At 41.6% G+C, this 27,968-nt stretch overlaps 2 protein-coding genes and 1 long non-coding RNA gene across 4 annotated transcripts in view; 1 reads left to right on the forward strand and 2 right to left on the reverse strand.

Annotated features, from left to right (window-relative positions):
* The window catches only part of ago3a (argonaute RISC catalytic component 3a), a 37,741-nt gene extending 33,706 nt beyond the window's left edge, over positions 1-4,035 (reverse strand). Inside the window, exon 1 of one of the 2 annotated variants that reach the window (XM_067600874.1) lies at positions 3,186-4,035. In XM_067600874.1, coding sequence (XP_067456975.1) covers positions 3,186-3,204 — 19 coding nt within the window. In that variant the 5' untranslated portion in view covers positions 3,205-4,035. The remainder of the gene's footprint in view (positions 1-3,185) is intronic. The other variant, XM_067600876.1, reaches the window with a different exon arrangement.
* A 944-nt stretch (positions 4,036-4,979) lies between these two features.
* Positions 4,980-27,968, reverse strand: ago1 (argonaute RISC component 1). Its single transcript, XM_067600877.1, has 19 exons — positions 27,454-27,968; positions 20,956-21,142; positions 18,025-18,145; positions 16,431-16,612; positions 15,710-15,846; positions 15,220-15,354; positions 14,858-14,945; positions 14,527-14,674; positions 14,233-14,352; positions 13,971-14,093; positions 13,642-13,775; positions 13,168-13,352; positions 12,787-12,946; positions 12,343-12,433; positions 8,861-9,055; positions 8,568-8,702; positions 8,373-8,474; positions 8,007-8,206; positions 4,980-7,731 (listed from the first exon to the last, which is right to left on the reverse strand). The coding sequence occupies exons 1-19, from the start codon at positions 27,476-27,478 to the stop codon at positions 7,623-7,625; spliced, it is 2,577 nt and encodes an 858-aa protein (XP_067456978.1). The 5' UTR covers positions 27,479-27,968; the 3' UTR covers positions 4,980-7,622.
* LOC137191062 (uncharacterized) lies at positions 12,947-13,555 on the forward strand. The gene is made up of 2 exons (XR_010930336.1): positions 12,947-13,035; positions 13,173-13,555. It is a non-coding gene; the product is annotated as an uncharacterized lncRNA (long non-coding RNA).

Below are 27,968 nucleotides of genomic sequence, written 5' to 3' on the forward strand. Positions count from 1 at the left end.
GCTTGAATGAACTGAGTATTATGGGGAGAGACTGCAAATCAAGTACTAAGCCCTCCCTCAAAGCCGACCCCACTGTCTGCACAAAATCCACATAGAACCAACCTACAAGGAGAATGACAGGGAAGGCAGAGTTTCCCACTGAGCCACAGAGAGGGAAATAGAGGCAGTAACCAAGGAAGGGAAAGGGGGGGGCAGGGGGAGGGTGGTAACTGTCTGTGAACCAAAAAAAAAGAGCGGGAAATACAGATGTGTGAGAAAGAAGGAGGGTAAAGAATGGGGAGAGAGGCAAGAATAAGAATAAGACATCAATAGGACAAACAAACAGAAAGCATGCTAATTTTAGACATCCTCAAAAATACCCCAAAGAGAGCATCTCTTTGAAACTAGCGCCGTTTCTTTTAAATGTTGTGTTAATGGACTGTAAATGGACCCACATCCACCAAGGCTGTCTTTTATACCAAGCTGAGTCATCTCCAGCCAACTCAAATCCCACCTGGTCGCAAAGTGTAGTGTGACAGGTGCAGGGTGAGGGAGATCCCCTTGCTGCACTACATCTGCCACATCTCATTCATTATCTTCCAGTAAGCCACATCTTTCAATATACCAAGTACATATATGTGTACAGCGGTTGCCGCCACAAGAAAGGATTGCTATGATGACAAAAAAAAAAAAAAAAAAAAAAAAAAAAAAAAATCACCTCAATTCTAGTGCAGTTGACAATCACAGGTTATCCATCCAAACTGCTCAGCTGGTAGGAAACACCTTGATATTCATTTTTCCATTTAAGGTATGTGGATATGATGACTAAGTGGGCTTAGAACAGTCAGGTAAATTCAGGAAATGACATCACTTTACTGTAATGCAGCTTTTAAAACCAGGAAAAGACAACACTTGTGCCATATCACGATATTATGATATCCAAAATCTAAGATGATATCTAGTCTCATATCACGATATCGATATGATATCGACATATTGCCCAGCCCTAATTTAAGGTTGAGTTAATGAAATGTGAGATTAAACCCATAATCTGAAAATTCTGACTAGTTCAAGCTTTGCAACTCAGCCATAATGTAACATTGCATCAATATCAAGTGACAAGCTATTCGTGGGCATACCACAGGGTTAGCACATCAAAATAGATTTGATTTGCTTAAGGCTCGAAAGCCTTGCACTCATTATATCACTAGTGCTAATCTCTCCAGAGCCATGGTTTAATGCCACATGTGCTGCTGCTCATACTACTACTACCGGATAGAAGAAACGACTGTCAAGTTTCTAAGCAGGCTGTGCGATCAATTCGTATTTTCCCACACCACTCTCCAGGCCACTGACTGACTGATGGAGGGCCCCCCCCTTTTAATCATTCACCCAGGCACTGGGCTCGCTGGTGGGCCTGTGGCAGTTGGTGATATACAATTGTAAACAAACACCGACACACACAATATCAAGATCCTGTAGAGACTTAGATGGAGGATACACAAAGTTATCCAGTGAAACATGCCTCTGACTGGCATTAATGTCTCCCAAAGTGAAAGCATCAACCTCGCTCCCATACACAGTTAATGTAAGGCTGAGTGGCAGCATACTCCTCATGATATTACATCTGATGTGTTCTCATTTCCATTACTTGAAATGTTTGGCATTTTGATCGATCGATTATCAAAATAGTTGCCATTATTTTCCTGTCCATTGACTCATTGATTAATAAACTAACTGTTGCAGGTCTATATGCAACTAGGTCTATATCTAATGTGATTGAGCCTAAACACGTGACAAAATTTTCATTTTATAAATCCTGTGCACGCTTAACACAGGTGTTTCTTTCTGGTCATAAGCTAGGTATTTTGCTGATGAGAACACACCACATTTAATCAAGTTCACAGTATACCATGGGCTCGCACACCTGCCTCAACACACACACAACTGTTTAACATTACTGTAGGTGCTTGGTTACTGGGAAAACACCTCCTGTTCCCTTATGCTACAGACACTGGGAAGTGTCCCAACTGAGAGGAGCCCAGACACTAATGAGGCAGTGGGTAGCAGAGAGGGATCTCCTCTTGAGGAGGAGGAGGAGGAGGAGGAGGTGGGTGAGGGATCAACTGCTGTATCATGTGTCAGAGGCTAATCAAGAGTACCTGGCATTCAGTTTATGTTCACATAAGTGGAAAGCTTCCACAGCTGACACAAAGCCAGGCAGTTGGGACTGTTTAACTGCCACTACGACCAAGAAAGAGACTGTTTACTGGCCATGAGCTAGGTGCAGAGTTTTTATCATTGGAGGGTCGGGACAGGAATTTTCAGGGTTATGTGAGACTACTACAGTACATAAACAGATTCAACAGCAAGGTTTAGATGTTTTTCAACTGAGGGTGGTGTTGTAGGTGGGAAAACGAATATGTAAATCACAGGTTCAACATATCCCATTTGTTCAAAATACAACCATGGATCCTGTCAATGTTCTTAATAAAGAATAGTGGTTACCTACTCACTCTTAGGGAATTAAAAAACAGCATTAGACAGATACCTTATGCACACAGCATGGGCATAGCTAATGCTAAATATGCTGAGGTCAGTGTGGGGTCAGTGGGTGACCATGACCCCAGGGCCTTTAAAGGACAGATAAATTACTCACTGTCATAAGTTCTCAGGTAACTGGCCACACTAGATTTGAGTTGAATATGTTCAACATCTCCTTCTGCACCATGAGAACTAAAATCATAATAAAAGTTAATGGTGTGGGTGTCTTTCTGATAACCGAGGGGAATACCAGGCTTGACAGCACCTGGTAGATGAAGCCACACACCTGACCGATGGTGATGAAATTACAGTGACTGAACTTACTTCTAACTCATCTGTACCCTCGGGGGGGAAATTACTTGATGTATACATTGATTACAACAGCCACATGTTTTACTTTTACTTTACAGTTTAAGGGGAAAAGTTGAATTGACTCTCGCATGACGAAAAGTCTCGTTAAATGAAACCATTTCAACTGTGACTCATGTTTAGGCAAAATGACAGAGGCTAAAAAAACTCCCTGGCCACGGTTTAACACCCTCAAGCTTTACGGTGGCTGCGAAGCACAACTGAAACAACCCCCACCGTCTTCTACTGAAACATGTCATATAAAACAGTCCACAGCTTGGTGGGAAAAAAAAATACTCTACGTAATCATTTACCTGTAGTTCCGATTTCCATTCATGAGGTCCCTGCCCGGTTCACTTCCCGGATCACAGTTGTCAAATGTCTGGTACTCTTCCTCCGTTCAATCCGGTGCCTCCTTCGGCAGTGCAACGCCTCTGCGGCGCTGAGTGGCTGGGTGCCCCGGTCTATACTACTGTAGCTCCCCTCCCTGCAGGCTGTCAGAAGGGGCCCTTTAGGTACGGTCGTTTCGCCGGCCGGGGCCGGATCTTCGGCGTCCCCGTGTCCTCACGCCGCCGTTTATACACGGTCAACGTATCCAATCGGATTTCACTGCCACGGCGAAAGCTAACTTACTTACTGCTTGCTCAACGCGACGCTGAGGCAGTAAAAAACCTGCTAGTTAGCCCAAGTTAGCTCGCTAGCTAGGGTTAGAAAAGTGGCAGGAACGGACGAGAGGAGCTGTCAGGAGATCATCACAGCGGGGTTAATGAGTCCAAATAAATTCCTACCGATAGCTGAACATGAACAGAAACGACATAAATTCGTATCTACGGCAAAGCGAGCGAGCGTAGCTACAGTAATTAGCTAGCTGGCTAGCTCGGCAGTTGGATAGTTGGAATTCTGTCAGACGACGGTTACTTTTATCGCATTAAAAACAGCCGCTGACACGGCTCCGTTTCCCAAGCACCGTATCCCAACGATGTCGTCTTCTATAGTGTGTGTCACGGTGCGAGAATAAAGCTGTCAGCACCGGGTTGTATCCGCCGATAAGTATCAAGATTTTCAGTCTGGTTGACAGATCAACTCTGCAGGGCTTCGGCAAGCCAGCTAAATATGGTGAAGTTGCCTTTCTGACACCGACAGGAAGAGGTGGGCTCTGTGGCTCTGTCAGCAGACGTCAAGAACCAGCTCCGCCTTCATCCAAAGGTAACCCTACGTTTACAATACTATGAATAAATTAGTGGATAATATATCTTTTTGAAAAGCCTTTCATAAATCAGAATCTATGAATTAATAAGAGTTTTGAGCCACCTATCATCAGCTGTAGTAGATTCAAGTCTGTCTTAAAAACAATGGTCAGGTGCCCAAATGAACACTGAGGTTTTTCTTGCCATAATCATCCCTCCTCTTCATACTGGCCATTAGAAGATCCCCTCATAATGCATTTACAATATTAGTGATGGGGGCCAAAATCCACAAGCCTCCTTCTGTACAAAAATCTATTTAAAAGCTTATCAGAAGCTAATATGAAGCTTCAGCTGCCCATATGAGTCAAATCAAGTAGATATCTTTCAACATTAGTCTTTTTAGTGCCAAAGTCCCTCTTTTTGTTACTATTCTTCCACCACAGCTCAACAGGGAAACACTGTCTGAGGAAACACAAAAAGGGAATTTGATGCTAAAAAGACTGTAAATGTGGTAGATACCCACATGATATGACTAACTCAGACTGCTGAAGCCTCATATAAGCTTCAAATAAACTTTTAAATACATTTTTGCACAAAATAACTGCATGGACACTGGATTTTTGAAAGCACATATGAAGGGGATCTTTTAATAGCCAGTATGAACAAGAGGAACGATTACAGCGAGGAAAACCTCTTTCAGTGTTCATATGGACACTTGACTGTTGTTTAAAGACACACTTGAAAAATTGTGAACCTGTTCTTTAATGTAAAATGTGTAAACTTTGCTGCAATCCATTCATATTCTATTCTGACTTGGTGCTAGTTTCTGAGCATATAGATACAATCTATGGTATAGATTAAACTGATATCTAGTAAACCATACAGTATTTAAGATATAAGTAAGTAAAACAAAACCAGGAGTAATAAAAAACAATTTTATTTTCTTTAAAAAATAACCCTCCCCAACAGAGTTCCCATACTATCACATACAGAGCCAAAATAATATGCTTCCATGTCCTTTCATTCAAATCTATTGGGAAGTGCTATGACAAGGACTGTTCTTGATCAGTGGCTTCAATATTGCTTAGTCAGACAGTGAGGCTGTGTGGAGAGGAGTGGACTCTCCAGTGTCCACATGATGCATTTCCAGGGTGACTGCCATTTCGTCTCCCCACTTTGCAAGGTGCTTTGTGGCTTCAGTGAGTGAAGAACTGCATCTGGATTCAGTGGTGCTTGGAAATGCCCCCAGACTGATTTTTTTTTTCTTTTTAGCACAGAATAGGGGGTAGAACACTTGCCCCAACTGTGAAAGGCCCGGCAATCGGTGAGCCAAAATACATAACAGGTTATTATATATTTATATATACAATTCACCTTGGACACAATGAAGGATCAGTAAAACAGTGTACAAAGGCATTTTGATTATGCAAGTTCATAACAATGATTTAAAAATGAAACTCATCTGATCTCTTATCTTTTGATCCCTTTCCGCTCAAAGGGGCTCTGACCATCAGACAAGATTTGAGGCGCTTAAAGGGCAACTGAGGTGGAATTTTGAGACCATTTCCACAGTGCCCTCTTGAGGATACACTCTGACACTAGTCACAATATTCATAATAATAATAATGACAAAGAAAAAAAGCAGTCTTAATAACCATTACACAATCGAGGCAAAACGACTGACAGGCAGTGGTGAGCGCGAGGCTCCTACCTCTAAGGAAACCAAAATAAGGTGGCTCAGAATATCCAGTCTTAAAAAATAATTACATGCATTTTTTTCATAAATCCAGAAAGTGACTAGATGTAAAGGCAGGGAATATTAAGTAGTAGTAAAAGTGGCCCACCCTGTCCATTGTAGCAATCCCCTATCTGTGCCGCCCATGCACACAGAGCACCAATGGGGATTGGCTAACACAAGCTAGGGGATTGGGGCAGGGGATGCTGAAGGTGTGCGATGTTAAAAGTGAGAGTAGACAGCAAGGGGAGAAGGAGAGGATGGAAAGGGTGATGAGTGGGTGGGTGTCCGTGTAGTTAAGCTTGGAAGGGAAATAAGGGGACAAGTGCATTTGAAGAAAATAAGTCTCTACATGCTAAGAAAGAGACTGAAAGGACTGTGATTTGTGTGCTTCTGCTATCCAGGCTATGAGTTGTAAATGCCTGCAGAGGGAAGAGCTTTGTGTAAAAATGGGACAGGTGCAGGATAGGTGTGTGTGTATAGGTACGCAAAGAAGTGCGCGGGTGGAGGTTTTTAGAGTTCACTGTGGCCTGATCTCCACCGATACATGTTGGAATGTGCAGAATGATCAGAGCAAGGTCAACTGCTGAATGCGAGTTCAGCTTTGCAGCACTTAAGTGATCACAGACATTGTATTTGCCTGCATTCAAATCTAGAGAGGAGTGATGACCTTGCCTATTGCCTTAGTTACCTCTTTGTTCTGAAAGCTATGCAAGTCTGGGTGTGAAAACTTCAAAGCAGTCTGTGTGTCAAGCCTCTGGACAGACCAGTCTCACCGTTTTGAAGTAAAATAAAAATCAATACATAATAAAAAGTGCCTCGTAAATCCTAAAAGAGCGATGCATACAGAAATAAAAAAAAATAATAAAATAATAAAAAAAATTATCCTCCTGTTCAAGTGCCCCTTTTCCATTGGTTGGCATCACTTTTGGCTGGTTAATAATGCTGGTTTAGGTGCATGGGGTGCAAGTATATTTGATACACTCTATGCAAATGGTCCCTCTATTGTTACGCTAAGCTTGCCTCTATAGGCTAATTCTCTAAGGGACTGGCCAACCAGCACAAAGAGTGCGGCAGGAATTCACTCATGTATCTACGATATGCTACACCTGCTCTTTCAGTCTCTGCTAATATAAAGACCAGAGGGCTAGCCTCTCATGTACTAACAAACTCTTATGTGCAGGACTGGTGGCACCTACATGCTAACGCTAAGTGCTAATGTACCATACCTCAGACTCCTCAAGGCTGTTTAAAAAATAACATTGTTCAAAAACATGAATGTAGTTCATGACAACGTTAAAATGACACATGTAAGTGTGCGTGCCTAGTACCACCCCTCTGGAGGATCCCCATACTAAGGGGCTTGGAACACTGGCATCCGGCATTCAGATGGGTAAAGAGGCAGCATCGTGGTGGCAGTTAAAAAAGTTTTTTTCTTTTTATCGCCTATTTTCCTCCCATCCGTATTGCATACTTGCATACATAGGAGTGTGAAGGTAGCGTACAATACAATTACATAATAATACCGACGTTTTAAAAATTCAACATAAAAAGAGCAATAGTCCTGGTAAAGTAAAAACAACAAAATGACAATAATAATAATATTCATAACCTTTTGAGTGCATGAGGCTGTAGAGTCTGCCTGTGTTTTACAGGTGAAGGGCCTTATGTTTCTTGGATTTGGGTGATTGACTGGCAGGTCTGTGGAGTATGCGTAGTGGGTAGTCATTGGGAATAAGGGATGGGGATGAGGTGGTGGTGGTGGGCCGTCTGCCCACTCAGGTAGAAATGAGGTGGGAGGGAACGATGGTGGTGATGGTTGGTGTAGCTCAGGCAAAGTACATGGTCCTCAGGGTGTCGTGGTGAATCTGAACAGCCTTGGCCAGCGCCTGGGGGTCCCGACCGTTACTCTGACCAGACACGTGACTGCCCTCTCCACTGCAAAGACAACGAGAGAAGATGCAGGACAAAGCTCAATGACCCGTCATGTGTGATTATGAGAATGATGAGAATTACAAAAAGTCACAAATAGCACAGTTTCTCAACTCAGTAAGAAAGCTACTGATTAAAGGAGGAGCATGATTGAGATGCGTCCCTAGGGGGCATATCCCCTAGACATCAAAATGAGTACTATGAAAGATCAATTTCACTGTTTCTATGTGCAGTGGGTCTTAAAAGAAATCCTGTTTTATATTATGCATAATATCACTAACCTGTCGTGTTCTTTGTCCACCAGATGGTAGCGGGCACGGAAGGCCACAAGACGAGCATAGTAGGCTGGCGCAGGGATGGAGACAGAGCGGGTACAACGCACGTAAGTGTGGCACAACTGGTAGGTTAGAATCTGCAACTCATCAGCCGTGAAACGATTGTCGTCCCACAGGACGTAGTAATGAGATGGCCGGCTGGTACCCTGGAGACAGAGAAGAGATGAAAGTGAAATTAAAAGAGTAAGCAAAAAAAATGGCTTAGCAGGAGACATACATGGGATCTGGGGTCAGAGGTATTCAGTTTATTACAATCCATTCAAGGATTTCAAAAACTTCAGTATTAAAACTTTTTCTTTCTGTCATTATTACCTGTATGCCTGCATGGCTGCACAGGTAGAAGTCAAACTCAAAGGGATGAGTGATGCTGGTGTCCACTGTAGTCCCTGCAGGAATATTCCCACTCTTCCCAATCTATCAAAAGAAAAACAAAAGATTGTAATTATTTAAAAAAAAACACATAAGAACCAGCATGCAAGTATGAAAAGAGAAAAGTAGAGAGCTCACCCTTTCAGACTTGTCAGCACAGAAGAGACGTGTGTGGTGGCGTTTCTGCACCACAATGTAGGTAATGCCAGGCTGGTAGTCTTTCTCCAGCTTGATGCATGCATCTCTGATGGCCAGGAGTTCATAGTGGAGAATCTACGAAAAAGAGCACCATTTACAATCAGAGAAAAATGCTGAAACGCCCTTTGCCGACATTGTGTCATTATACAAATTGGGCAATAAATAGGAAATCACACATTTTAGCACATTTTGGACAATCCATCAGAGTCTAAAAATCATCCAATCCCATATACCTGCGGCAACTGTCCCTCAGGAACTCCATCTCTGTAGAAAATGATCCTGGTGGGCTTGAAACGGGTCGACTTGTAGAACTGAATCAGCAGTTCACGCACCATGTAAGACAAATCTTCGATGATCTCCTGCCTGGGTCTCTGGACTCGCACTGTGGCACAGTATCTGCTGGGATGGGCATCCATACTACCTACCACCTGGAAGAGAGAGGGAAAGAGAGTTAGAGAGGGGGGGCATAGCACTGTCAGGGTTAGTGATTAGATTCCCACTGGCAACACATATGCAAAAAAAGTGTGCGATTGGTTATTGTAAGGCACTTTAAGAAAAATATTTTGTCACTAATTTAAAAATATTTGTGGCCTGATTCATCAAATTTGCATCAGATCATCTGTACTATTCCTCCTAAATTTCAATTTTGTATCATTCTTGAGTCACTGCACAAAAGATATATATATATATAAAAGAATAAGAAACACAAAGACATCATACTTATTATTATTTGTTGTGTAATAACAGTCCTCACATGACAACAGCCTTCTTGTTCTTTCATACAGTAGTTATGAAGCATTTGTCCCAATGTGTTTTTGTACGTTAGCATCCCCTAGTGGCCGCTGGTGGGAAGTAAAGGCTCCACATCAACCTTTTATTTTTCTTCCCTCAGAATCATTACACTGCAATACAAATCATATTTTTTCACCAGATTTCGTGATGATCAAGACATAGCCACTCCTCTCCCATCCTCTTTCTCTGTGTGTGTGACTCAATAGTTTGTCATAATTGCTAGGCAACAATGCAGCCAACCACAGCCGAGCTGAGGTCAAGGGCGAAACGAGGATTGACGTCATTTCCTTTTTGAACATGAGTCAGTGATGAGCCATTTGTTTCACCTTATCCCTCACTAATTCCTTTCTTAATACTTTTTTTTTTTCTTTGTTCAGCCTCATTTATTGTGTATCCAAGTCTAAACAAAACGTCTAATTGATTGCAGACGTTTCTCATGAAATGGTCTTTCAAAGCAGAGTGATTCGGGTTATTTACCACTGTTTTAAAGCATCAGAAAAGAAACATGTTGGTGTGTTGAAATGTTCTAATCGGCTAAAAGACTTTAGTTCCACAGTCTTACGTCTTTATAAGTGTTATGAACAGCCTGAGAGTACACAGTACTTATTAAAGCTGAAACTAATAATACTTTTAATTATTCATTAAACTATTATTGTTTCACTTCATCAATTAACTGATTAGCCTATGAAAATGTCACAATTCTTTACAAATGTCCTTCCCAAGTTATCTGAGCCCAAGGTTTATGTAATATATGTAATCTATTTAACAGTTTAAAAACAAAAAAAACACATAACTCCCCATTTTTATGTGCATTCAAGGTTTCGCAAAATGATAATAAATACTCACATATGAGCTGAATGTGAAAAGATTTGCTCTACAGTGTTCTGATTTGCTTATGCAGCTTTACTGCCTCAACCATACAGTTTATGGCTGTAAGATTAATCGCTGTGCACCGATGCCACTGTCACCAAGCAACCGCAATTGTGTGCGTTTATTTTTGTATGACATCTTGAGGTCATTTGCATCATTTACATGCCCTCGTTTCATTTGCCTATAAATGGAATGCCCCTGCCGACGTAGCATCTGGACAGTCATCAGAGAAGCCAGACTACACTATGGCGATTATTTATACTTCTGTAAATTACTTTAGTATTTTACTTTCACTTAACATAACGTGCATACTTTTAAATAAAGAAAACTAAGTTTCTAAGGGCTTTGAAGACGGCAGCAGGATGACTTATGTTCTTGCATTGGAAAGCATGCATTGTACTTAAAGACGACTTATTTACCAGATAAACTGTAGTTTCACTCCACATTTAGCCATGGTTGTGTCAAAGCTGCTCTATTTGGTGCTGCTGAGTCCATGACAAACAGAGACGGTGGACAGGATCTGGCTGACATTCATGCTGATTGATTCTGAATGCTGATTGGGTGAAATGTGTAAATACATTACTCTGACTTGTTTGTGTATCTATACCAAGTGACAACCACCAGACCTGAGTGAAGCCAGGGCCTTCAGATGAAGTTCCTCTTATAATAGACACCACTGTAAACGCTGATATCATTTTTTTTTTTTAAAAACCCTGTTTTTAGGTCAACAGAAAAATACTTCAACTTCTTTCTTAAACTAAAAAAAGTCAAGGTCTCAATCTCTGATTAATTTCTTCTTTTTAGCATCGAGTCCTTCTAAAGCACAGCTAGAAATATGTTTTTAGGCGTATTTTCAAAATTGTGTCCTTTGCAAATCTGGATTTTCTGGTTCCAGTAACTGACAAAGATGGTAACAAAGTGACTCTTTGTTACCATCTTGGGCTTTAAAAACGTCTCTTCATAAACCGATGAGTGACTTCATGTTTTTATACAATCCATATTTTATACACAATAACAAACACAGATGATCACTGTAGTGTTATTATCAGGGAACCGATTAATCAACAAATCATTTTGTCAATAAAATATCTACAATAATAATAAGATTTAACAAGTGAGCTGGCTTTGTACGACACAAAGTAGTTGCAGAGTCTCTTCTTTTTAATGAGACTGAGTTTAATGTGAGAGTGTTGTTTAATTAATCCTATGAGCCCTGAGCTATTTTATGTTTCTCACCATAAAATGCTGGCAGTAGGGATATCTTTCCATAATTATGAAGGGCAGATTGACTCTATGACTTAGTAATTTGAAAAAAATGTGCTTGGTGCCAAACAGAAATGTGTTTATGCATGTGCGCATTTGTGCATGAACCTACTTGCGCACAGGTGACCTGCACAGGTCCTTTGACCACAACTTTTGAATCATTGCAATGAAAAAAAAAACATTTTGTGTTTATTTTTCATACAATGTGGGATGTCATGTCAGCCCTATATTGGAGACCGTGCAGTAATTTGCTGTAATTTCAAAAACGATTACTCAAGGCTTAGTCGTACAGATAAACGACGAGCATCATCAGAAAGGGTGAGTTCTGCTGTTTATTTTAATATGTGGTACATTGTGAAAACTTTGTGGCTTTGTGGCAAGAGGCAGGAGTGTGAAAATGGGTAAAGAAATTAGTAAAGATATTACTTTGCAGAGGTTTGATCTGTCTTCATAACATGATTACTTTGGTGTGTGATATGTGTTTCATCTATGCAATGAAGAGTTTATGAGTAATTTACACAAGATTAATGAGTGCAGAGATGGACGCAGCTGTATGCAGACTGTAACTATGATTAAATTTGATATAAATTCAAAATTATTTTTCCCCACCAATACTTTGTTGCATAGACAAGCAACTGGCATTGTTGGAAAGCTCAAGTTGTGCCATTTCATTTGATACGTGCTCAACCTCACTGCGATGAATCCTTTGTGAGTAAATCAACCGAGGAGAAGGGATGTGAATTTGAATGCAAAGGCCTCTAAGGGTTAAGGTGTTATCTATGAGACTTACAGCAGTAATGGAGGGCTTCTTGCCATCTCCAGCAGGAGGGTGCGTGACGTCTGCTCCCAGGAAGATAACCGGCTGCTGAAACACTGCTGACCTACAAAAGCAAACGGAGGAGGAGATGCAAATTATACTTAATCATGAAGGCGGTGTGGGGTTGTTTTTGAGGAGTTATATGATCATTACAGGCTTGAAATGCTGAAATGGGTCAATATAGATCATGTAGCAGGACGCTGTAGGCTTCAAATACTTCAAGTTTAAGTGTAGGTTGTTGCATAAGGAGACCAAATACACTTTTAATATAGAAATCAAGTTAAGAAAACACATTATTTTGAAGTTGACATGTATGGAACAGTTGCATTCCCAGGTTAAGGCCTGTGGCAGTAGCCTGGTATGAATGGCTCACACAAGGTTACAACTAATTCAAAAGCAGCTCGAACAGAAGCTCACCGCTGATGAGGAACCAGGATGTTATTGATGCCTCCCAGCTTCACGTTGATCTTGAGGCAGAGGTTGGAGAGTGTCTGAGGTGACGTCTTCACCACATTCTTCACCTGGACACACTGCGTGGCCATGCCAAGGAGAGTGTCTCCCACACGCTTTACCTCCGCTGAAGGGGACAATTTGGAAAAAGGGGACATGAAGAACACCATGATCCTTAGGGACTGGTAATGATTCTTGATGATGACGCTTTAACAGGTGAGTATGTCTTTGGATGTTTTAGCAGTTTATAGACTATTTTAAAATCTTTTTTTTCTCTCTGTACTTAATCATTCACATTCAAGACCCACCATGTTGTATATTTAAGAAAAAAAAAACAACATCTCCTACCATAGACGGGAGTTTTCCCTGGCAGGATGACAATGATGAGCTGCAGTCCAGAGTAGGTGTTCTTCAGGTGTCTGAACATGGGCTCCACGCTGTCTGCTCCCTGGGCGTATTTACAGAAACATGGCTGGCCCTGAATTGGCATCCCAGCATCCTTGGAGATCTTACGCAGCTGGTCTGTGAAGTTCCTGAGAAGAAATCAGAACAGTTGGGAGAGAATTCAGCTAAGGAAGCTGAGGTTTTAATGCTTCACTGCTCATTGTTTGTATTGAAGGTTCTACTGTCTTGTACAGTGTGTGTAATGTGTGTAAAGAAATCACTTGTTCGAGATGGTAAATGTGCATTTTTTTTCCTGCTAAATATCAAAATAAAAACTGCATCTAATAACTTACCACTATCAAATGCAATACAGCCATGGAATATTTTGGGGAATATCATATAAGGTATTTCCCATTGCTACCACTCATTAGTACTTACTTGAGCACCTCCTCTCTGCATTGTTTCTGGGGGGCAAAGCAGGCAATAGCCCACACTTTGATCTCGATGCCATTATAAAACTGCTTCCCCCTCATGTCCCACACTCCCTGGTTGGGGGTAGCTATGGCACGGTTCTATGGAAGAGAGGACCAAAGGAGAGAAGGTTTAAACCAAATTAGGTCAGATCCACAGCAAAATTATGTACTACCGTATATGAAAAGATTCTGGGTTTTGGGGTTTTTTTTAAGCCTTTATTTCCAGGCTCTCACTATCATAACTTTATTTAAATATAACTATTCATTTGAGTTGATAAATTAACTATGTATTACCCGTCCTCCGTACTGCAAGATGGGGGCTGGAAGCACCCTGCCCGTCACTTCAGCCATGTCATCTTTCACCTTGATCCCAAACTCCTGGATGTACGGGTCTAGGTTGAAGTTTGCATTCTTCATCTGTGGGAGAGTGAAAGAAATCCATCATATGTCATTGTCTCTGTGACTTACACTGTAAATCATTGAGTCATACTTTCTTATACAATATCGTTACGTCGGTTGATGTGTCCTCCACCCACCAGTGATGTTTACAACTCACCAGCCTGCTGATCTCCTCTTGTCTGTCAGGTGCAGAGCGAGCTGTGGCTTTGATCATAGTGGAGGTCTGATTATCTGTCAGTTTCTTGATGCATCGTTGTCCTGCTACAATGTTACAAACCTGGAACGAGTAAATCCAAAGTCATTAGGTTGTAGACATTGGTTATTCATATACGACACATCCTGGATGTACCACAAAATAGTTTAAAGACAGCATACATGTTGTTGCAACCCTCACTAGTGGTTAAATCACCAACTGTTATCACGGTTAAATTATCCTTGAACCCTTCCTCACCTCCAGGGGCAGGTAAGTGTGCTTCTGCTCCTGTCCCACCTGTAGACAGGGAAGGTGGGGGTATTTTAGCTGCAGGTTGTACTTCTGCTTGAAGTACTGGGCCACTGTACATTCTACTGTCTGCCCACTTTCGAGCTGGAGGGGAAACCTGGTAGAAAAGAGAAGAAACATGATGTGTAATATGCAGCTAATTTGGAGACGTCCTTATAGATGTAGGCATTAACATGAACAATGGGTGTATTTGATTTAAGGTACAAAGCAGTCATGCATAGCTGGCTGCTTATTATACAGCAAATTAACATAATGTAATGCTCTCTACAGTTGTACTTACGTCTGGTGGCTGGCAGGACGTCGGGTGACATTGCATACGCGATATTTCCTCTTCATTTGGCCACAGTGGGTCACCTCCACCTTCAGGCCTGGTAATGCCAACAATAAGTGGGGTACACACGCATTAACACAGATGCAGAAAGACAGACAAAAAAAAAAAAAGAGGTTCCCGTGAAATAACAGAGCACCACAATCACAAAGTTAAAAGGGAAAGGTTGCTGATAACAAGTGGCTTTATCTTATCTTAATTATAGGCTCTACAGAGATTTCTAAATTACATTGGTTAGTTATAAAATGAGGAAGAGCTTTAGACAAGGTATTTTCTCGCTTTGAGCTCATCACGTTATTTGCTGAGTAACCCACCTTTAATCTCCTTGGTGAAGCGGACCCTTTGTGAGTCAGTGAGAGTCTTGGGCTGCTCATCAATGTTGCGAATGTCCAAAACCTCACACATGAACTCAATTACAGGCTGGGCTTTGTAGAAGGCCGTGGCAGACACTAGAGGGAGACAGAGAGCAGCATTAAGTCCATTCAAGTCAGGGATGAGCAACTTCACAAAGGCGCATGGTTGTCAACAACTTAAATGAGCCTTGACATCAACATTTAAGGCATTAATCTGGAGAAAAAAATCATGTTACGGGGAGTCATAGAAAGGTGAGGAGCAGCCTATATTTATGATATGATAATTATAAAAAAATAAATGAATGATTCAACTCCTCTTTGGTCCCAGAGTAGATTTTACTTTTAACATTTCTTCCTCACTGTTTCTGCCCAGTCATGCAATTTCAGTAAAACACACTGACATCATTGAATGACTACATGCACTCTGGTAAGCTCGTCCTCAGTGACTCACCATCAATGTTAAGCATCATCTTCCACATGGCAGGGCGTACAGACTGGTGGAAGCCAAACCAGACTTCCCTCCCCCCACCCAGTGGATGGTAGTATCCTTCAGGTGGGGAGAAAAATGAGCGGCCCACTGGAGTGTACCTAATTGGAGGAAATGGGGAGATGAAATTGAAAATGATGAATGTGCAAAATGAGTTAACCGAATTCAAAGCATGACCTCAGTGTGAGTGTTCATGTCCAGTAAAGTTGTTGTCTCATATAGGAAGTTAGGGGAAAAAAACAACACACGGAACACCGAAACTAGAGTTTTAGGGAAGAAAAGCCTTCCTCTGAAACTGACAAAAACAGTCTTTCTCAAACATCTGTGACTTGACACTGTCGATTTTTGATCATTCTCAGGTCAAGTCTTTATCAAGTATGTATTCTGTATTCTGTATTCTGCTGCTCAGCATTGTTCAGTGGACACTTTCACACAGGTCTCAGCTAACAAGCATCTTTTGTTTAGTGACTCTGACCCCTGGAGCTATGATGATCTGATGCAAGTGAATAGAACAACCCAGTTAACCTTGCAAGGCTGCACGGTTATAATGTCAACAGAGAATGAGCTTGACAAAAACATGGCGTTGACTGTTGCTTATCTACCTGAACTCCTTTAGTGGGTGAAGCAGTATGTGTATTCATGTATGTGTTTGTGCGGGTGTAAATGAAAGGGAAATTGTGCATACCTCATAGAGGCTAGGTGGCGCATGGCCACGTCCAGGGCTTGAACTGAGTCGAGGGGGACCTGCAGCCGGCCGCTGACCAGAGTCTCCTGGAGCAGGCGCCATGACACCTTGGCCAGCCAACGGATGGACACCTTGAAGATTCGGTCCTTACCCTCACCAGGGATTGTTACCTCAAAATCCACCTGAAGTGATAGAGGACAGAAAGGACAGAAACAGACAGGACAGGTAAAGAACAAGGCTACAGGAGGAGCATAGTGACCAAGACCTTGAATAAGGATAAACTATTAATAAGAAATGCACACCATCAGGCTCTGTAAGTGCAGGATAAACCCCATTTCAGATGGATTTATTATTAACAAATTATTTCACATTCATAAGCACAGTTTCCTGCTTACTACACATCACTTTACAACATTACAACAACCCATAATGGGCTTGCATGGTCTTGCTTTCTTGTGTTTTTGTTTATGCTGCTTTACAGGCTCCTAAATATGACCATATATCACAGTACATAGGTTTGTATATTTAAATCGATAAGGCTGGCAATATTCTAGGTTCTTCTTATTGTCAACAAATCTCATGAAAAGACCAAAACATACACTGCATTAGTCTGTCTCTTTGGACTTTTTGACTCACTCTTCCTGTCTGTGACTCTCAGTCTGAAGCCCAAGTGTTGCTACTGCAAATGTAAATTTTTTTAAAATGAGTCACTTAAAAGGTTAGAGAAGTTGGCTTGTGACTGGAAGTTATTCGCCAGTTCGATCCCCAGACCAGCATGATGACCTGGGTGGGGAAGTGAAAAAGCAGCACTTGCCCCTTACTTCTTATTACCAATACTGAGGCGCACACCACTTAACCCAAACTGCTCCAGTGGAGCTACTCAGAGGTCAGCGGATCAGACTGTGGTTTCACAGAGTGGTTTAGGGTTAGAAAAGAGAGAATATTGTTCTAAGTGAAGCTTCTGTGGTTAAAGGCTTGAAAAAAACTTTAATTTAAAAAAAAAAAAGAGCCAAATAATTTCCTGAAACAGCTGTACACTGTAGTTTTTCTCTTACTTTGCAGAAACAGGAGTAAATAGAACATTTGTTGGGGATTATTTAGTCACAGATTTGGTGCACTTTTGAGTATTTACAGCGGGACAGCATATGTGATACCGACCCAAAATAAACAGCACCCTTGTTTTGTTGTAATGAAGGAAGATGTCATCCCATGCAACAGTGTGGCTCATTGTTTTCAGTCATTTTTAACAATGAAGACCTGTTGCATAAAGGAATAAGTTATATCAAGCTTTGGCTACACAGATAGTACTTACATGTAGAATCAGTTAATTGTATGTTTTGGTCTTTTCATGATTTACATAGTTGATTATAGATAATTGCCAGGAAATTATAGGATATAGAGCACTTTGTACTCAAATATTCAGCTACACCTTGAAAGTCAAGATTTCCAACCAGAGAGTGAGTGCTGTGTAAAACAGTAGGTGTTTGTGGTGTTGTCTTTAAATCTGGGATAGACATACATGCTTTACAGGAGATTAAAAACACTGAATAGTGCAAATTATTCTGTGTAACACAAAACCACTGCAAACATCTACCTTCTCACTCCCAATAGGAAGCGCTAGCACCGTGTAGATGTTCTTCTTGCCGTCATACACCGGTTTCCTGTCGCCAAAGAGCTGGGGCTTGAAGTGCTGCACCATGTATTCCACCACCTCCCTGTAGAAAGCGACAAACACAATGTGGCATTATTATGCACCGCCAATTACACCGAGTTGGGAGACAGAAAAGGAGCAGCTCCGCCAATTAAACCCGTCGCCTGATCAGGATGATCTATTGTGATCAGGAGGGGGCAGTTCTCAAGATGATGGAATATTGATCACACAGGATGCAGCTGCTGGATGCAATATCTCATGGTCACGGGGGGAGAGGCAAGGACAAAAAGAGTGAGGGTGAGGGCGGGGGGCCACCTTTCAATGCATGGTGCCTTGGCCTTCATATAAGTGTGGGGGATGAGGTGCCGCTCTGAAAAGGAAAGGTCAAAGGGCTCGACCTTTGGATGCCTTCTTGGACTCTTTGTCTAAAATCCTTAAACCAAAGGAGACTGAAGCTCAAAGACCTCCGCTGCATGTTAGAGAAGATGGTAATAACACTTCTAATTTTTAGGGATTCTCGTTTTATCTTCCCTGAGCCCACAATGATGTTTAATTACAATTAAGAGATTACTGACTTGCTTCAATTGTTTGTTTCTCTTCACATGCTTGTTCATTAGAAAGGGAACAAAGCTCAAGGATTCTCTGAACAATTTTGTCTTTCTGCTGAAAACTTGAACGATTTGAATGAAGTGCTGTTTAATCAAAAACAGAATGTTATATGAGGACACTATTATTGGTTCACAGCTGTGTTAATAAACAATAAAACAAGTTATCCCTTTTAGGTTTTGAGAAAAGTAATTAATCTGTCTTGAGGAAACATGCAAGAACAGATTCAAACATACATCAACAAAAATAACTACCTCATATTTGCTTAATAACATCTGGCTTCAAATAGCCAGATGATGTTTTTGGCTTGAGAAAACATAGAATAATTATTATTATTTGAATGCACTTTTGCTACTCTTCTAAAGTGGCAGTAATAGAGGTTTTCTAGGTTTCAGATTCTCTCTCTTTCACACCCTTCTTTCTCCAGCTTAAATGATTTTTGATGTTTATCCAATGGCCCAAGGCTACTGGTAAGCCAAATCAGGACAGTAAACCTGAGAGCTCAGTGACTGGGCTGGTGCCAAAAAACTGACAAAAACCATGTTAGCCTATATACACGCATTAAATCCCTGCTTCTAGCCTTCCCGACATCTGACTCCACACAAAAGACATCTGTGGTACATGATAGCCAATCATATCTTGTTGACAGCCACCTCACAGTCACAAGCATGACACTACAATTTCAGTGTGGAACCAAAAGCGGAGAAAGCTATGAGCAAAAAGGATAAAATGACATTCATGCCTTCTTAAGAAGATGGATTCTACTGGATCAAACACGAAGAAACGTATTGTGTGCTGTGTTGCAATTTACCCTCAAAGGCAGAATTGACCGTCTTTTTCAAGGAACTGGCTCTCTGGAGAGCCATGATGACAAAAAAAAAAAAAATCAGCAAGGCAGACAGACAACAACCACATTTCCCTCCTGAATTTTATTGTTTATGTTTATGTGCTGTTTCTAGCTCAGATTTAAGTAATAAATGTGACAAATCAAGAACATGGCAGCTCTTTTATTGTTTTTAATTTGTTACAGCTGAAAAACATTTGGATGGGGTCAGTAAAAAAACTGTCTAGAGACTAAAAGTTTCATGAAACAAATTTAATATTGAATCTTCTGATCCTCCATGCTAGCCTGTATAGTTATTGAGTGAACCAAAGGAAGATCATAAATAGAACCGTAAATAGAATAACTTTATAAGTACCTGTTTTGCTTTTTTTTTGTTAAATACAAGCATTGAACTTAATGTTCCATCCTAATATTGCCAATATCTGTTGCTGCATCATATCACAAAGTTGACTTAAAGTATATTTATTATATCCAATACCCTTAGAATCCTCCCTCCTGCATTTGACTGCAAACTGTTCAACCATCTGATACGAGGACTTCTTCGAGCGCACTCTTCAGCATGAACATCAGTCAAGGTGAAAGGGTCAGTTAAGTATGATTCACTTTCGACTCCACCATCTGTCCAGGCCCGGTCACTCGGACACTGCTGCAGCAGGGGGAGAAGGCCTCCTACTGCTTAAGATGATCTGTAACTCATGTAGGCTAGCGTTTAATTTTTGCCATCTGATGCATAGATTCATAGACTTTTCTCACATTGTTTTTTGTTCTTCAAGGCCTGGTTTTTGGAATCAAACCTGGTTTGATTTTGACATAAGCTTTCCCTTCAATATAAAGCAGAGCATACAATGTAATATGAAGCCTGGAAAATAAGTTTCACTGGATGGAAATGTCTAAAACTGGTCACACTGTTCAAGTTTTTGGACCTTGATTTATCATTATATATTTAATGCAGCTCTCCAATTCAAACATACAAAACATAACACATGTTAAAGTTTGTAAAAAATCTGCTATATCTCAATAAGAGTTGAAGACCTCTGCTTTAACTGCATCAGTTTTTTGTCAATAAACACATGGAAACCAAGCTGTTTAAATTGATAAATTGCTGTTACAGAGAATTACATATAAATACATTTAAATCTCAGTTGCATTGTTCATGTTGAAAGTGGCTGTTGCTGCAGACTGATAACAGTGATTACACGTGGCTGTTGGGCTATCATTATCCAACTTCAAACTGCAGACATTTCAGCTGCTTGTTAACTGCTTAAAATACATGTCTTGCTAGTTAACAACCACTTATGACACATGATCTTCCAGATCAATGTGGGACATCACAGACAAGAAGTACAAGGGACATTGTGACAATATGATCAGATGAAGGATGAAAATAAGTGATGTGGCAGGTTTAACCAGTCTTCTTATGTTACCTGTTGACTCGTCGGGGGCACTTGTCAGGCTTAATGTCCACCTCGTAGTGGTAGACGTCCATCTTTGGGATCTCCACCTCAAAATAGTTGGCCAGCAGCTTGATGGGCTTGCCCACGGTACCCATGCCTGGCCGGCGCGGGGCATGGAACACCTGCTGCAGGGGTGGGGGGAAGACCCCCATGGGCACTGGACAAACAGGGAATGGGGAGCCATTGACAAGGACAGGTGACAGGGGCAAAGAGGTTTGAGGATAGAGGGTAGGAATGAAGGGGAGTGGACGTGCACGAAGCAACGGGGAGGACAGAAAAAGAACAAGTTAAAGCAGAGGAAGGGCAGGCCACGAGAGATAAAGAACGGTTGAACGAGGAGTGAGAAGTGCCAAAGGAAGTGGTTGAGGACAGGGCAAAAAGGGCGAGAAATGTGGGTATAAGCAGGGAAGGAAGCGTAGGCAGCGACCGAGAGGACGTGATAGGTGGACAGAATGAGTGGCACAACAGGAAGGCAGGAAAAGGGAGAGGAGAGATAGGAAAAAAGAGAAACAATAAGAGGGAAGCAGTTAAGCAGCAAATTGTGGATTGGAGGCCAGTGAAGGGGAGAGAGGTATGTTATAGAAGGGATAAAATAAGGGGCCATAGAAGAGGATATGGACAAGGAATAGAAAAGAGGAGCACCAAAAACCAGATTAGGTGAAACGAGGATGAACAAGGGGGAGAAGGGGGAGAAGAGAACAAGAAGAGAAGGGACATATTAAAATAATGCTTCTTTACATAGCAAAGTGTGACTTTTGATGGTATTCAACTCCTACAGTTGTGTAGTGCTTCTGATCATATCCCTGCTAAACATTGTCTGGGTTTTGAACTCAAAATGACTTATTTGATCAGACAAAACAATCAATTGAAGATGGGATAGTAGGCTCTGGGAACATATGATGGCGTATTTCACAGTCTTTTAAACATTTATAGACCGACTGATTAATCGGCAATTAAGAAAGTAATCAACAGGCTTATGCCAAGCACACACTACATGACTTTCAAAGTTGTCAGGTCACTGTACTGTTCACACTACACAACTTTCTGTCTTTTAATCGGGAATGTTGAAGTCGTCGTGGTTTGCACACTACATGAATAATCGGCAACAGGAGGTCACACATTACAAGATCTTACACGAGGAGGAATCCCATACAAGTCTGTCTGGTCTCCAAAATACGTTTTGTCAAGAAAACACACGGAAGAAGTGACACGAGAAATGATGCGATACCATGCGTGAGACAGCATTTTTTTTCTTCCAAAAATGGATGTCTGCAAGAATCCAGCAATCATCGAAAAGGCAATGGTACTCCTGCCAAAGTTCAACTAAATTTTCCTCCATTTCTTGGGTCCAAGCAGACCGCAGAACTTTTCTTGTAGCCATGTATGGAGCTAATTTCCTGCCAAAACTTAACAAAACGTGTTTTACAAATGCCCTAACAAACACAGTGTAGTTTGTAAATACATAACATCATTAACAAACTAATGCATTTTGTTTTGCAAATACAAAACGTTCCTATCGAACAAATTCACTATATATTGCTAATACATTGTGCTTCAGAAACAAATGCAGCATGTCTTACAAGTACAAAAAATATATCCTACAAAGACAAAAAAAAAATAATGTGATTTTTGGCACAGTTTTGTCCAGGTGCAGGTGGCACTATGAGTAAATTTAAAGGCGAAGTCTGTAAGATTTAGTGGAACGTAGCGGAACAGACTTGGCAGAAATGGAATATAATATTCATATGTATGTTTTAATTAGTGTATCATCACCTGAAAATGACAATCATTGTGTTTTCGTTACCTTAGAATGAGCCTTTTATATTGACATAGGGAATGGGTCACTTTCCATGGAGCCCGACATGTTGCACCATCACAGTGGCCCAGAACAGACAAACCGAACACTGGCTCTAGAGAGGGCCTTTTAGCGCTTTTCTTGAGTTTCACAACCATCGTAGTTTCTCCTACACGCTTGGAAGGAGAGGGTGGGGGGAGGGCTATTCAGTTGGTTGCAATCTGCAACCTCACAGCTAGATGCCACTAAACCCTACACACTGCACCTTTAAGTGTGCCAGGAGGTTGGGTTGGGCAGATTGAACAGCCACTGCCAGCTGTCGCTGCCCACAATGTTAAAATAACAACGACATAGAGGGAATATACAAGCAGAGAAAGTTGAGCCATTAAAATAATAATTAAATAAAAATAAGGAACTGAGCAAGGGGCTAGAATAGATTATATTCAGACATAAGTAGAATTTCCAGGCATGAGCGCTTTTGACCTTTTTTATATATTTGTTTGATAGAGAAAATTCATTTTTCGTGCATTCCACATTGGGGGTAATTTGGCAAAGCAACATATATGTATATAGTACTTTGTTATGGATGATGATATTATTAGGAATTGGAAATCTTAGGAATTTTGTTCTTATAGCCAATATTTCAGTTTTTCCATAGTTTTTGAGATTAAGTGTCCTCTTCGTTAATCCAGGGTACATTGCATTTACCAAATATTGCCTAAGAAATTATTGCACCTTTTTTATGTAAAAAAATCCACATAGTCTATATTTTGTAATTTAGACATTGGAGTTTTATCTATATTGTCTTTAATTAACTGAATGAGTACTGTTGGAATGTTTTGTGTCACCTTAATCTAGCTTTTAAAAGCAATTCAAATTATATTTATTATTAAACTCATCCAATTTCAGACCATATCTGTTTCTTCCATATCTTCCAGTCTTCCATAAATATAGATTTTATTTTACTTAATATGACTCTATTATTCCAAAGTGGGACATTGTGAGGGCTGAAAATATGTTGATAAACTGTTTTCCAGTGTGACAGGACTATACCTCCCAATTTATTGAACACAAGTGAAGGCAATGAAAACCACACCTCATTACCATTCCTAAGAAAGGACTGAAGCCATGTAATTTTTAATACTCCATGAAGTGGCTGTTCAATCTGCTCTAAGAATTACTCAGGACATTCGTGAGAAAATCCTAAGCATAATCACGGCAGAAAGACTGTGCCAAAAGTCACGTTTCTTTTTTTTGTAGGATATATTTTTTGTACTTGTAAAACATGCTGTATTTGTTTCTGAAGCATGATGTATGTATTTGTTTAGTAGAAATGTTTTGTATTTGCAAAACAAAATGCATTAGTTTGTTAATGGTGTTTTGAATTTGAAAACCATACTGTGTTTGTTAGTAAATCGTAGGGCATTTGTAAAACATGTTTTGTTTGTTTAAGTTTTGGCAGAAGATTAGCTCCATAGACGTGCTCGTCGATGTTGTCTTGTTGTTACAACTCCTCCCCCAGACTTACCCTCACCCTGGGCCTTTCACTCTCACTGGCTGTAGCTTGTCGCTGCCCTCATTGCCAGTCACAACACTTTTCACAGTTCAGGATTTGGACTCCCTGACAGGTCCAGATATTTAGCCTGCTTGATATCTTTTGGGCATCTGCGATACATCAGCGATCGAGCGCCGATTTCCCAGCGCCGTGCAAATGCCAATTTGCCTCTGATCTGGGGCTTTTGTCAGCAATCTCCAAAAACTCTTGGCAAGTGGAAAATCAGGGCTACAATCATGTCGTATGTGAACTCGGCATAACTGATAATCAAAATAATCATTAGTTGCAGCCCTTGACATATTTTGCTCTTTAAAGTAAGTCTAATTTCTGAAACTTATCTGTATCCAACACTTCATGAGTGTTTTTTAAGTTAAATTTGGCATCGGCTTGTATAATCTAGGTCTAAAGAGGTAATATATCACTGCCAGAAAACTTTCATATGAAAACACAAGTAGCAGCTTCAATCTCACTGATAAGTCCCTATTATGATCCATACCAGCATTACGTCTTAAAAACAAGTCTGAGCCAGTCTTGATGTCAATACAGAAGGGTTCCTAGACTGGGTGCTAAATGTGAGGCTAGCTGTGACTCCTGCCTGAGAGGGGCCCAGTGCTTTAACCTCTGGGTCCCCAGAGAACAGCCCTCCTCCACCACAACAAAGACCCCAGCTGCCCTGCTCCTCCATCTCACACTCAGACAGAGGGAGTGCCCTTGCTACGGCGAACACACACTCATGCACACAAACACAGGGGGCCCCCCTCTACATTCCCAGCCTCACCATGGAGACACCACGGCAACACAGCATTGTCATGGATATCAGGGGGACCTGTATGTGTGTGGGGCTGTTGTAGGAGATGGGAGGAGGAGGCAGGGTGCCACTGTGGTCATGCTGAAGAGACCTTGGCCTTTTTGGTACTGCAGTGAGCATGTTCCCACATTGGGCCAGGGCGCCTGTGTATCCAAAACTGGAAAAGCCCTGCTTTAAATAGCTGCTATGGAAATCCCTGGGTCAAACATACTTCTGAAAATGCCAAAATGACAGGAGGAGTAAAATTAGCCATAAAACACAGAAAGATGCTCTGTTTAGCAGAGTATGTAGAATCACACTTCGCTACAACACATCTGACAAATACGATAAACACAGACACCAGGCATGTGATGAGCACACATACACTGTGTGCAAAACAGCATGTATGTGTGTGAATATGTGGGTGTGTAGAGTGTGTTGTGGTCGTTGCAAACTCACACACAATAACACACACTTCGCCCTCGTGCCAGTGAAGGCAGATGGTGAGAAGGGGAGCCAGGGCTCTCACATATCCCAAGACAATAGCAGTCTTTCCCGGGCGGTAAGACATAAAGAGCGTTGGTGCTGCATCACAACATGAAGACACTCACTTATTACTGTCTTTACAATGACGTAACAAGAAATAAGCCCAAACCACGTGGGAATAACTATTTTACCTGGGGGAAACATGTTTGTTTGTAGTGCACTTCAGTCATTAATGGCCAAATCTGTGTTTTGGGATCATTTGGTCAGCTTTGCAGTGCAACACATTTTCAAATGACTAGTACTTCACACAGGTTGTTTTTTTTTTAGTTAGCTTCATTTTTCGACAGTAATAGCTCAGTAGTATCTCCAGTGTAGGTAATGGTAAAAGATGAGAACAACTGAGCTTAAATTTAAGAACAAAGTGAAGAAAAAAAATAAATAAATAAATAAAAGTGAAATGACCCTTTCAAATCTCAAAATATGAAATAGTGGATGTTTACTAGAAGACCCCGTCCCTCGTCAGGACATCACAAGAGTCCAAGCACATGAATGAGTAGGAACAGGCCAATTATGCACCAATTGTTTTGGCCAAACTAGTTGGCTCTCTGAACAATTGGCTGTTGACCATGAGCTAAACATGGCAGTCAGTTCAATCTTGGAAAATAGCACATTGAATCATTACACTTCAAACACAAAAACAGACTTTGAGATGAGGGGCCCCGGGGACCCTTCCCCCATCCTAAAAAATAAAAACAAGCCTTTTCAACTTAAGTCACGGTTGTAGTATCTAGAATGACGATGTAATTTCAAATTCAGGCCTTCTTGTGCAAATAAAGACAGTCTGGACATATCCAAAGAGCATTCAGATAGTTAACAGGATCTGTGAGCTCAAAACTATCTCTGTATAAAAAAAAAAAAAGTCAGCATTCAAACTCTGAGTCTGTCCTCCACCAGTTCAAGGCTGTATTATAAAAGGCAGAGCTCAAGATTTTCCACAACAATAAATGGACTTCAGACCTGGGCATAAAGTTGATAAAGTCAGTGCTTTAATTGGTTGCCTCCACACCTCAGTATCATCAATGAAAACTGCAAAACACACATGATCACTGCTGATACTGATAAGCACTAGTTGTAAATCTCTAACTGAAGCATGCAGAGAAAAATCCCCCCCACACACACACACAAATGCAACGCACTGCACGTTTTCCAGTCTTCCCAAATCTAAAACCAGCGTCTGACAACTCCAACAGCAGACGAGCAGGCATCACAATTGAGGAATATTTTTGGTTTCACATAAATAAATAATTCATATTTCTCTGCAGATGTTCGGCCTGTGCATGTGTGTGCATGTAAGTCATTGGTGTTTAACACTGTCTAGACTACCTGAGGGCTGTGAGCAAAGACTACCTGAGGGGCTGTGAGCAACCAGAAGCTGTCAGTGAAAAGGGAGGCTGGTGTGAGGGGTGCAGCCAGATGCTGCTGGGCTGCTGCTTGAAGGCGGGCTTCACCTCGTCCCTCCTCACCGAGATTCCCACGACCTCCCTGCCCCCGCGCATGGCTGGGGATATTGTCAGCGCTTGTCTGTGGCTATAAATCTGGATAAATAATAACGTTTTATACTAAGTGTTGTGCATGCATACTGTAAGGGAGCCCCTCCATCTCCCTACTCTCTCTTCTCTAAACGTTGCAACAGACGGAGTTGTCACCAAGCCTCCTCGTACATCCCCCCTGACGCCGAGGCCAGGCTACGATGCCCCGCTTTTTCAATTGCAGCCTATAGCTGCAGCCATACCTCAAGGATCCGGATTGATAGCATGATGGCTACTAAAGTAAAAATAAACCTACCAGCACCAGACGGTCCCGGCTCCATCCCATTCACTTAGCCGCGCGGGTACAAGCTAGCTAGTCCAGGGTGCTGTGGCCAAACCGCCGGCCCCTTCAGGCTGGAAGCGTCTCAGACTTCCAGCCCCCTCCTCTCGGCGTGTAGTCTTCTCCTTTCTCGGTTGTACCCCCGCCCCCTGCCCCTTACCAGAACCCCCCAGACCCGCAGAGGAGTTTAGGCTAACGGCGATAGCTGCCAGTTGCTTGTCTGCCCGTTGACCCTGGAGCCAGTAGCGGCAGAGCGGAGGAGCGATACCGTCTTCTTTATACCCAGCCTTCCTTCTCTGGGCAGGGCTGGTCCCCCCCGGCGCCGTGATTTAGCCGATTGTCCGCGGTGTTGAGTGATTTCTTCTCGGTCTGTTGTGCTCCTGCTCACCGTTCAAGCAGGATTCTCCAGCGGAACAAAAAAGGCCAGCCCCTCACCCTCACCCCCCAAAAATCTGAAACTTCTTCTTTGCCATTAAAAAAAGTGCAAGGGA

This window comes from Thunnus thynnus, chromosome 10, assembly GCF_963924715.1.
Source record: "Thunnus thynnus chromosome 10, fThuThy2.1, whole genome shotgun sequence".
Taxonomy (NCBI): domain Eukaryota; kingdom Metazoa; phylum Chordata; class Actinopteri; order Scombriformes; family Scombridae; genus Thunnus; species Thunnus thynnus.

Bases quoted from the DNA above. Each gene is read 5' to 3' on its own strand.
- ago1 (XM_067600877.1), bottom strand. From the start codon at position 27,478: ATGGAGCCGGGACCGTCTGGTGCTG. The intron at 18,146-20,955 runs GTAACATAAGAA...CGCTTTCTACAG, and splicing joins TGCCCCCGACGAGTCAACAG to GGAGGTGGTGGAATACATGG. The intron at 16,613-18,024 runs GTAGATGTTTGC...CTATCACTTCAG, and splicing joins TTCCTATTGGGAGTGAGAAG to GTGGATTTTGAGGTAACAAT.